This window comes from Streptopelia decaocto (genome assembly GCF_964273445.1).
Source record: "Streptopelia decaocto genome assembly, chromosome: 10".
Classification (NCBI taxonomy): Eukaryota; Metazoa; Chordata; class Aves; order Columbiformes; family Columbidae; genus Streptopelia; species Streptopelia decaocto.
The window spans coordinates 2,357,747-2,369,360 of record NC_138665.1 but is presented as its reverse complement, the minus strand read 5'-3'; the positions used below and the strand labels follow the sequence as shown (position 1 = coordinate 2,369,360).

At 48.4% G+C, this 11,614-nt stretch overlaps 1 protein-coding gene across 3 annotated transcripts in view; it reads right to left on the bottom strand.

The window, feature by feature from the left end:
* Positions 1 to 391: 391 nt before the first annotated feature.
* Positions 392 to 11,614, bottom strand: part of ARHGEF9 (Cdc42 guanine nucleotide exchange factor 9) — a 215,886-nt gene continuing 204,663 nt past the window's right edge. For 2 of the 3 annotated variants that reach the window (XM_082062151.1, XM_082062150.1), the window contains exons 10-11: positions 9,135 to 9,294; positions 392 to 774 (exon numbers count right to left, since the gene is read on the bottom strand). In XM_082062151.1, the coding sequence (XP_081918277.1) occupies positions 672 to 774; positions 9,135 to 9,294 (263 nt within the window). In that variant the 3' untranslated portion in view covers positions 392 to 671. Of the gene's footprint in view, positions 775 to 5,437; positions 6,787 to 9,134; positions 9,295 to 11,614 lie in introns of those variants that run through there. The other variant, XM_082062149.1, reaches the window with a different exon arrangement.

Here is an 11,614-nt window from a genome sequence, read left to right as displayed (position 1 = left end):
CTTCCCTTTGCCCGGTAAGTGTTGTAACCACCTGCTCCAGCATACAACCACGTCGTATCACACACAACAAACAACTTGCTTCTCCCTGTCCAGAGATGTCATTAATTGGAACCCTTGGGTAGCACTAAATTACGTGTGAAGCTGAAACCACTCCTCTGTAATCAGGCAACAAAATCAAACTTGTTTAATGGTACATCCAGACAGTAAAAATAAGGCCAGTGGAACTGCGCTAGCAACACTGACAACAACAGCATGACACATCCTTGAGCAATGTGGCTGTGCGCTTCCCAGCACAGCCCTTCTCTGCAACCTACCCAAATTCATTGCTTTTCTCTGTTGTCTTTTGCTCCCGGGGATCCTGCCCACACCTGACAAACAGGCTGCGAGTGCCACAGACAGAATCCAGGCTGGGGCAGGTGCTGCAGGCGGGATACGTACCTTGCGTGTCAAAGCCCCTTTAGCATCACCTTCGCAGTCACCTTTACTGTCACCGGCAAACAGCAGATGCCTTCAGGTGGTGATTCAGCAGGACCAAATGTGGTGGCTTTGTGGGGAGCCTGCACACTCGCAGTCCTTAGAGAACGGGCACAAAGCGTCCTGGGAGCAGAACCAGAGACCGCGGCACCCGTCTCGGCTCTCGCCACGACTATGAGTATTTATTGTATTGGCTCCTATTTTCTTTTCCTGGTCCAAAGACTCTGGATTTCCTTTGTATAGCGTGAAACCACCGCAGCAGCAGGGCTGACCAGGAGCTCCTCTCTTGCTGCCCTGTATCTGTAGGGGAGTGAAACTTTGAGGAAAGCAGTGCGTTGGTCACATATTCCCTCAAAACCAGGCTGTGGGATAAGGGCTCTGTTAAGGCAGGTGGCAGAGAGAATAACCCTCCCTGTTCCTGACCCACCTTGAGCATACACACAGCTCCCACCCGTGTCACGGACACCAGTGCTTTTGCCTGTTGGAGCAGGGCTCTTGGTGGCTGCCACAGGATTTTGTGTCACTTGGGTGTCCCCTGGGAGTGCGAGTGCCCTCTGCAGCTGGCCAGGGACATCCACACAGCAGAGCTCGGCTCCAGCCAAACTTATATACAACTTGTGAAATACAAATGATGTGTCTTAGGTCAGATAAGGCAGCAAGTGACAAATTTTTTTACAATTGCACCATAACTGCAATTTGCCTGTCTTGTCCTTTGCTGGATTTGGGCCTGTGAGGCTCTGTAGGACCTGCAGCCATAGACACTGGCTGAGGATTAGATGGGGAGCAGAGCGTGCTTAAGGCTGTTCTTGTTTGGCACAGGAAAAGCACTGGTCTGGCTGCTGGGGAGTTAAAATACAGCATACCGCACCTTTTTGCATTTATCCAACTTCCAAACAGAAAACAAAACACTGGTGTGACAGCACGAATGCACAAAAAGCAATTCCACTTTAAGATGTGCTAAAATACCTTTGACTCAAAAAAACCTGCGGCCTGGGCTGCACAGGAGTGACTGATGGTGGAAAAGCTATCAAATGTCCAGGTCAACCGGCATCAAATTGATACTAAAAGCACCTGGGCAACACAGCTCAGCAGAGCTCTGCTCAGCCAGGCCAGCTCTTCCTGGGATGGAGAAACACCCAGCGACAAACGACAGCAGCGACATCACTTCTGTAAATGGCTTATTTGTTCAAACCTGCTGCTCTCTTCACACCTGCAGTGTGGAATAGGATCAACCCAGCCTATATAAAACCTGCCCTAAAAACCACTGTCGTTAGGAGGAGGAGGTACTTCTCTTAACTGGTGAGGTGAACCATTTCCAAGCACTTCCAGTGTGGATCAGTCCAGGCACTAAGCCTGTGGATCAAGTACCGCTTTCAGTTACACCTGTAGTAAGCCCGTGTTAGGTCCAGTCTATACCAGTTCAGAAAACAGTCAGCAGTGGGATTTTTTTAATTTTAACCTCAGTTACACAGTTCTATGGAAAAAGCCCCTGACTGAGGTGACTCTGGGTGGCTGGTGTAGGGGTAAGAGGAGCCCTGGCCCTGCTGGTGTGGATGATGGTGGTTCGTTGTTTGGCATCCCCACCCCAGGCAAACGGTGCTATGGGCCGGGGCCACCTACTTTCTGATTTCCTACAAACCTGCAACAGCTTGAATGCACATGTACACACCCTCTATCTGCTTCATGAATAAAAGCTTCAGAGCTTTGTAAAAGCGAGCTAAAAAGAGAAGCAAATAGAGATATATCCTCTTACTGAATTTAACTTCCACTGACTTCCAGGACGTGCCTCTTGGAGCCTGAGTTCAGAGAGGTTATTTATAAGTCGAGTAACGTGGTTTACTCCGAAAAACCTAGATCCTAGCAAAAATGTGTGTTCCCCTCCAGCTGCACACTGGGTACAAAGGCCAGGCAGGTACAGCTGTGGATGTTCCAGCTCTCTGCTATCATAGCAAACAGGGCAAGACAGTGTGTGCGAAGAGCTGCGTGTGTACAGCCCGGTGCGACTGCCAGCTCCTCAGCTGGGAGCTGCAGAGGTGGCCAGCAGTCACACACGCTCGACAAGATGCCATGGACCAGAGCACTTGTTCAGGCATTGATGTTTTTTTTATGAGGCAACTGGTTCTGCAGGGATTTAACTTTTTTATATATTGTCCTAAATGAAAAATTTAAAACCCACAGTGTTCTGGAGTTGGAGGGGGTATTTTTGTTGGTGCTGTAGCCAGGATTGAAAGAGGAGCGTGGTTCGTGTCTCTCAGCCAGCGCTTCGGCCGGTGTGTGACAGCAAAGGTTTGGAAATGGGCCCCGGAGGGCTCTTGGGGCAGAGAAACGTTTTTGGGCCCTTGCTGCTGCGTGGCCCGGGCTGTGGGAAGGGCTGAGCTGCAAGAGGTGACACATCACTGCGGTTCTGAAATGAGAAAGCGCACTTCTTCACCAGGGTACATTTGGCTTGGAGAGGGCTGGAAACAAAAGGATGTGAACATTAAAAGCATATAAGAAATACCATGACTCTCTTTTCCATAGCAAAGGTAAGAGATTCAGACAAATAAACACAGCTTTACAAGTTGTACCTGCAGTTCTGGGGAGATCAGTTAAACAGCTAGTGAAGGATTGTGAAACCCTCAGTGGACTGTACTCAGAAATGCTCTCAGTGATTCCCACTGCAACCCCAGCAACACGCAGTTCCAGTTTGGTCTTCACTAACTCAGCACAGATGGTGCTTTGCAGGATGCTGACTCGCTGCTGTACTTAGTGTAAACCCGGTGCTGCTTCTCAGCTACAGAATAACAAGAAAATGTATTGTTTGGGGTAGCTGGGGATCTGTAATCCCAGCACTGTCAGTCGGATTCCAAGTCTGATTCCTTAAAAAAGAAAAGCGCGGCTGTAATACCACGGATGTACACACACGGATAAAACGGAGACGGCTTTGACGTACAGTTGTTCATACAGCATTCCTGTCATGTCACAAACATGAAAGCTTTGCTCATTCTGTCGCAGTTCCCGAGTGGAGCCGGGGCCCAGCTCAGCCCTACACGGCGTTGTCTCATACGTTTCACAACAACGTGCCCTCAAACACACAGCTCGGGAACTGCACAGGCAGGTGTAATCAAAGCTTTGGTGCAAAACAGTGGCCTTAGGCATGTGTTTCAGCGACTTTCTGAAGCGAGGTCTCAGAGGTCAGCTGGCCACATCTATCCCTAGTGCTGCCTCGGGAGGTTAATGGGGCTTTTATGCAGCAATATGGCCTAACGAACCTGGCACCCTGCAGGACAAGCTCATTTTAAACTGGGTTTCTCTGGGTTTTGTTTTATGCAACCAAAGTTCATAGTAGTTGGGTGGCCAAACCCAAATACTGTCACTAAATGAAACATGTAAGTTGGCTATCAACTACAGTGCTGCTCTCTCTGGCCAGGAAAGCAAGCAGGGGTGGGAGCGTGTTGCAGGAGCACGGGGGTTGTTTGTTGCTTATGAGGAAGCTTTGGTAGTGCTCTGGCTCCCAGCACACACACTGGGAAACTGGGTTTCTTCCCCATTCCCTCTTTGTCAGGGCTTTTTTTGTTACTTTATACATCCTGGGCGCTACACATGGCTTGTCCTCCCCTGACCGCCTCCTTCCCCACGGCTCGTATCTGCAAACTCACGGGGAGTGCCAAATTCTGACAAACAACCTTTTGGCTTGCAAAGCAATCACTGTGGGTAGAATTGTCTTCAAGGGGCGCTTTTATATGTAACTGCATTTTGGGTCTGCTCTCCCCAGCCGCGTACTTTGGAAACGGTGCTGTGCCAATCCGAGCGACTTCGGTTCTGCGCTACAAGAGACGCAGCATCACTCGGCCAGGTGAGCCCCAGCACGGCACCAGCGCCATCTTCATTGCAAGCAGGAATGTAAGCAAGAGCCAAAAGCTTGGCCTGGGGTATTGCTGAAGCAGCGGGTGGATGTGAAGCTGTGATGTGCGAGGTCTGGCTGAGCCTGCGCCTGAACCTGCTCAGACTCCGGCCCCGCAGCAGCCTGTGCGCTCAAGCTTTGCCTCTATCCCAGCTCCCTTTCTGCCAGAGCAGAGCTGCTTGGCTTGTGCGTTTATAAAAGTTCCCTTTTCTGACTGGTTCCCTAATGTGCAGGCTGAAGACACGGTCAGTCTGTGTGCCAGCAAACCGGCCATCAGTCACCCAGCCAGGCAGACAGCAAAGAGCAGACAGTCAGTGTTGTTACTGAAAACTAAGCTTTTTGGCTGCGGTTATTTATAGCAGCTTGGTACGTGTGCCTGTGTGTTTCTCCACGTGACAACAGGCATCGTCCCCAACCGCTACTGGCTCTGGATGTGATAACCCCCGTTCTCTCGGTCGTAACTGTATTTTTTGGGCTGTCTAGAAATACATCGCTCAACTGTCTTACCTGTGAAGTGCCACTGGGTGTCTGGAGCGAGCGCTTTGCCCTTCGGGGCTAAAGCACCTGGGTTCCTTCTCCCTGCGGGCACTTGCTGCAAGGGACACCCAGGGCAGAAACCCGCTGGGCGCTTTGTGCTCAGCCCCACAGTGGAGCTGGGCTCCCCCAAAACCCCGGCCCTGCTCTGCAATGCTGCTCGCAATTTATGTGCGATCAGATGGCTGTTTGGAGACCTCGGCTGTCTTCAAGTCTGGGTCAGAGCTGAGCAAAGCTCAGGAACAGAAAGCATTTTAAAACCATGTTTCGCAGGAGACTTGATCCGAGCTCTGCTTGGAGCAGCCCCTGCCAGCACTAGCACGGCGGTTACTTGGTCAGCGCTGAACCTCCATTCATCACTCGGTTCAGCTGGAGGCCACAAAGCCAGGGGGAGGCGGGATATTTCCAGAACAAACCTATGTTTTGGTTACACACGCATGTCTTAGTGTCTGTGCTGCTGGCAGGCGGGAGCCCCACCCCAGGGATTTGTGCTCAGCCTTTGGGAAGAGAGTGAGGAAAATGATTTAAAATGCCTTCAGATGCCTTTTCACTTCTTTTTATTTAATTCCATAAATATTTTCATAAGGCTCAGTGTCTTTACAACACTTTTTAAACACTTTTTCTGTTTGTTTTATACACACAACTTTGACACTTGTTTGACAGGGTCAAACAGTTCGATATAAACAAAATAATAAAACTGGCAAGTGCGGATCAGCTGGGTTACCAAAATCTTTTGTCTTTTTATTTTTTTGTCTTTTTATTTTTTTTCTCTTACTGTTAAAACCCTAAAAGCACTAAAATATCGGTATTTGGCTTCAAACTAGAATTTTAAAAACTTCTTTTTATTTTTTTAAATTCTCTGCTACAAGTCCCTGTCGTCATAGTGCCTTGAAACTCCTACAGCCTCGTTTCTTCTTAAGGAAAAAATAAGCTTGGTGATGCCATGCAGAACTTACAATAGCTACTAAATATACATGTTCCCTGAAATGTAGCTGCAATGAAAAGATGACAGAGCATAAAGAGAACAAAACCAGAAACCCAAAGCACCACAGTGTACTATCAATAACATTGCGATGGATGGCCGGCGACCATCCGGAAACTGAAACAGATTTCAAATATATTTCTCTATGTAGTATTTTCTATTTACAACTGTTAGATGCACCTAGGTTGCTTCTTGTTTGAGCTTTTTGGAGAAGGTGGGGAGGCAAAAGTCTTGACTTTAGATCCTCTGTTCTAGTGGCTAGGTCAAGGGGTAATGCATGTCATTTACCTAGGGAAGAGGGTGGTTTTATTTTATGTATATATATATATATATATATATATATAGGTTCAGCCAGAGAAATACCGTAAACAGTTAAGGTTGTTACAACTCTCTTGTTTCTGCATATGGAATGGTAAGTGGGTTCCTCCTGTCTGGCAGTGACATGGAAAGTCTGTATCAGATGCTCTGTCAAAATCACCCCAAATCTGCATCTGCGCTGCTCCCAGCGCCTTCGGCCCCGAGGGAGCCCAACCCCGCTCCCTGCCGGGCACCCGGCACCCGCGGCTGGTTCTTCTCTGTGCCAATGCTCCATCTCTTGCAGCACCTCGGCAATTTATGGAGGGGAAGAGCTTTCTTGGATGCCATGCCCGAGGGCCAAGCCCCTCTTCCCTCTGGAACAAACGCCTGCATCTGCTTTGCCGGCCGCCGGCTTCGGCGAGCGCTCGCAACGCTAGTTTGGTTTGGCTTCCCGGTTAAGAAAGAAGCTGCGAGTCCAACAAGTGGCCTTGTCAGATCTTAGAGTCTTGATTTATGATGCAAATAATGGTGTGGCGGTGGTGTTTCTTTTTTTCCTAGTGCTGAATATTTAGGAAGCATCTTCTCATAAAAATTATGGATGTCTCATTCTCACTCTCTGAGGCACAAAACAGTAAATGAACAGGCTTAACTAATGGCTTGTTAATATTTCTTTTCCCTAAGCAATTAAAAAGGCAAAGAAAAAAGCGAGATTTTCATCATGTTGACAACACTTTGTAATCTCTCTCTCTCTCTCTCTCTCTCTGCATCTCTCCAGCCATTCAGAAAGAGTAAAACATTCCAGTTACCTTCTGAGAACCCACCTCATTCACTTCTTTAAAGAAACAAGATAATATTTGCTACATATTCAATATTAAAATCTGACCATAAAAATGCAAAGATACAAAAGAGCATAAAAATAAGTTCGGATAGAAAAGTGGGTTGCCTCCTGTTTGGGATCCGTGGTGTTTCGCTGCTGCCTGCCAGAGGGGCCACCCTCCCTCTCCAAAACTCTCACCTGGATTTGCTGGTTATTGATAGTTTCTAGAATACTAAAAAGTGCTGAGATTATTTTTGTACTTAAACAAAAATATAGTCACTGCCTCACTGCTCTGAAATAAAATAGGCTCCGTGGAAAGACTCTGCTCTTCCCATTCTCTTGTATTTCTTTGGGAAGGAAACAAGGATTGCCTCTAATTGGCCTGGGGTGCTTATGTGGTGCATCGGACTCAAAATTATAACTACCGTGATCAATCACTTCATCCCCCATTTTCAAAGGAGCTTGCAGAACAGCTCTGCAAAGTTTTTACGTTCGTCTTCTAAATCTGGTTAAACAGGCTAATTTGCCCTAGGAAAAAAAAATCATCCTAGTGCACCGTGATTTGTTTTACAAGCTTAAACATAAGCTTTTGTGCTTGCAAATGAATGTACTTAAGGCTGAAATTGTAGGAAGTGCCTTTGAAAACAAAGCTATGAATCTTCAGAGGGAGAAAAAGAGAGAGACAGAGACCTGGAGACTTTGGCTGATAACTGCAGCGCCCACGGACACGCCGAACCACGGATGCTCGTTAGATTAAACTGCTCCCTGGTTGAGATTAGCTCACATAATCACGGTCATCGGGCTAAACCTCTGGGGCACATCCACATCTGTCCTGAAAGGCAGTTCTCAACTCCCCTGCCGCTGGGCTGCATTAAACAGCAGGTAAATACTCCCAGTTATTTAGGTAATGATCCTTTCGCTAACGGGTCCTACGGGCAGCTCGTGTTCTGCTGGGGGTCAGTGCCCACGTGAGGCCGGGGATTTATCTGCTGCTGGGCCTCACTTTTGGGCTCGCTGCTCCTCTAAATAGCAATTAGTGGTTCATTAGCTGTGCAGGCGGGAGTGTGGCCAAAGGATGGGACCTTAGTTCCTGAAGACAGAAAACTGGCCATTTGTTGGAGCCTAATAGCCAATTTTCCTCTAGCTGGGATGGAGGGCATGAAGCCATCGGTTTTTAAGCTTCTATCTTTGCGTGAGAAAAACAAAGATAGGAGTGGGCTTTTCAGAGTCGTGTCTCAGCTTAGAAAAGGAAAGAAATCAAAGATAACCCCACCAAAAGAAAACTAAACGCAAAAGAAATGAAAGCCCCTGATACTCTTTTCTCAGTCTTACTCTGAGTGTGACCGAATCACACTGCGTTGAGAAAAAGACAGTGCTTAAAAACAACGCAAAAAATCAACTGAGGAAAACCCGTCTCTTTCTTCCTAAATAGCTGATACCCCTTCTGCTTGTTTTCACCTGCTCACAACAAAACAGTTAAAGCCAGAGAAATACTGCGCAGCAGAGCATGGGGCACGAGGGAGCACATCGAGACAGGCACGAGTCAGACCAGAGAATGCAGGACGGGACACGGCCGATGCTCCTCACGGAAATGGTGGCTCCGGGGACAGCCAGGGAAGGGACGGAGAGGGAGGGACGGGGAGCACGGACCTCCCGGCGCTCCAAAAAACAAACACCCCCCCATAAATAAAATCAAACAAAATATACACCAATGTAGTCCATGAGGAACTTGGATGAGGAATTCACACAAGCGAGAAAGCGTTCTGGGATGCCAGGGACGACTCGGATGGAAATGAAAGAAGGAAAAGAAAGAAAAGTGACAAAAACGATGTCCGACCAATGGAATAAAATAAAATAGGTCACATGGTTAGAAATCATTGGTGCTTCCTAGTATCTAGTAGCAGATTGCTTCCCAAAAACAACAAAAAAAGTTTTTGGTCCTTCTATATATATACATATATGTATATATATTATTATTTTTAAAATGTGTGTATATATATATGTATATATATTTAGTTGCAACAGTGCTTCTCCGAAAAAAGGTCCATCTATAAATATAATTTTATTTCTTTTTATTTTTTAAATTTTAGTTCTTTTAAGTTAAAATTCGCCATCTCTCTAGGTATTATTTTTTGAATGGTGTTAACCTGCTGAAGTTTTGCCAGAATGGTGCCTGGCTGCGTCTGGGTTCGGTGAACTCGAAGACCTGGGACTGGGATATGCCATCTGTCACCATGTATTGTCCCTGATTTAATGGATCCTGGGGTGGTGGGTAGGCTGGAGGAACCGACTTGGAGTAGCTCACACCTGCATCGATGATTGGGGGGAAAAAGAAACAGATCAGTCAAAGTGCAATTGGGTCAATAGTCTTTCTTCGTCATGCTATCGCTTCTTATCACTTAATAACCAGGGTCCCAAAGGACAGGGAGACGTGCTACAGACGGCAAATCTACGGAGCAACGCAGCAGCTGCCTTGCCTGGCAGCTCGGAGGCCGCCTACACTCCACCACCAGTTGAAGATTTGGAAAAGATCCATTACTTTGGCATTGGCAGAGTTTCGCCCACCCTCATGGAAAAGTCCTGCGTGACCGAACGCGGCCGTGTCTGCTCGGGTGAAGAGGCAGCCGCGGCGTTCAACCCGCTCGCAGATTTACCACTTGCTGTTTCCGAGCTGGTTTTTACCCTCCCTCCCAGCTGCGCTTGGAAAGTGGTTTTGTCCCAACATGCCCCGTGACCAGCCCTGAGCAGGGTGACCCCGAGGAGCTCTCGGCACCGGTTCCTGTGCCAGAACGGAGCGGAGCTGCCTCGGGAAGCGCTACGCTGCAGGGCCCCGCGCCGCTCTGCGCTGCTCTATGCGAGGGGCAACTCATTATCTTCTTTACAGATGTTCGTAGGACTTTTCCATAGGGTTCATTTTTAATTTACCAGTCTGGTTTCAGCCCAAAACGGCTGCCCACAATGCGGAAAAGGCTGATTCTGCTCAATCCAAACTGGTAGCAATGGATGGACTGGCAAGGCTACACTTTCAGGTTCTAGATGCGTTAATTCCCACATGTGTGAGTCTCAGCTCCTGTGCAGGAACAGGGGGGCACTGCCCGTGCAGCCTTCCCGCGGAAAGGGGGAGCTTCAGCGAGCCGGGACCTGCACAACCTGTTGTAAAGGATGGTGTGGAAAGGGCGGCTCTGGGTGAACGGAGGCAGAACAGAAGGGAGATGTCACTGCGCAAGTGACACTACAGGGAACAGTCACGTAGCTACTGCTGTTTGTCCTTCCCTGCAACACCACTGCTGGGGGATAACCCTCCTGCAGCCTCGGAGCAGCGTGACGGGCTGGAAACCACAACTCCAGCGCAGGGCAGGAAGGAGGGAGGAGCAGGGCTCCGCAGCAGGTTGCCGTAAGCTCTGGCCATCTCTGGATCCCTCTGGGCACGCAGAACTGCTCTTCCTTCTGCGGGGAGGGCCATGGCGAGGCCTCTGCCTCCCCTGGTTTTAACCGCAGGAGCGAGGCGACTCTACCCAAGCAGATCAGTGTCCTCATCTGGAAAAGCGGGATGGCAGCACCCACCTACCTCACACGAGGGTTGTGAAGCTAAATTAATTAATGTTTGTAAAACACTTTGAGATCCTCGGCTGGGAAGGTGCTAGAGAAGGCAAAATACGGTGATTAGCACCCAGGTACCACAGCAACGTGTGTAAAAGAAATGCGACTCTTTGCATTCAGTTAGCGGTTCCTACCCACACACAGACACATGCTTTGCGGGGCCCGCGCCGGCCGGCCGGGCGCAGGACGCTGCACACAGGCGGTACTTACACACACGGGAAAAGCCTCACAAAGGGCACGCACGGAGCTCATCAGACAACTTCTACGTGTTGCTGCTTTGGAATTCGGGACTTCTTTAAATACAAACCTAAGGCTTTAGTATGGCTTTAGGAAAGAGAATTACTGCCCCTTGCTAGAGAATTTACCAATCGAGGGTTGTTAAAATCCTCAAAAGGTTCAGACCAAATGGAGATACCATCTTGACTACGTCTAACTGATTTCTCCTTTGCAGCGAATACCATCAAACCATGCAGCATTCTGTCCACTGCAGGGAGGAACCGAGTCCTTTCCCACAGTGGACAAAAACCACTCCACGATTCATACTTATTAACCTTTAACAAATTCATCACAGTTCATATGCCAAACTTATTTGAAAAGAACAACGTGCAGACGTTGTGTGGTTTGATGTGCATGCTAGGATAGTTACTCATCACCAAGTTTTCTACTCTGCCTTTCCCAAGCTCCTCTCTCCCACTGGCAGCCCGCAGGGCACAGCCCAAAAGCTCTTGTTGTCCTGGTTCAAACCTGAGAAGACTTCTGTGCCACCCTTGTTCAGGCCCCGACCATCAATTTGCATTGACCACCCTATGAGACTTAAACCAGTGGTGTCTCATAAGGCCAGAGGACGGGCTTGAGCTCATCTCTGCCCTACCTCCTGGAGGCCACCAGGCTTTAGTGCCTTGGCCACTTTGCCCAGGAGAGACTAGTGAGCAATTTTACAATCTGTGGTAAGGTTAGGATCTGGTGCAGGTCCTTTACATGGCTAGAGTTGGAAAACATCTCTTCCTCTGTCTGGTAAGCGGTCTGG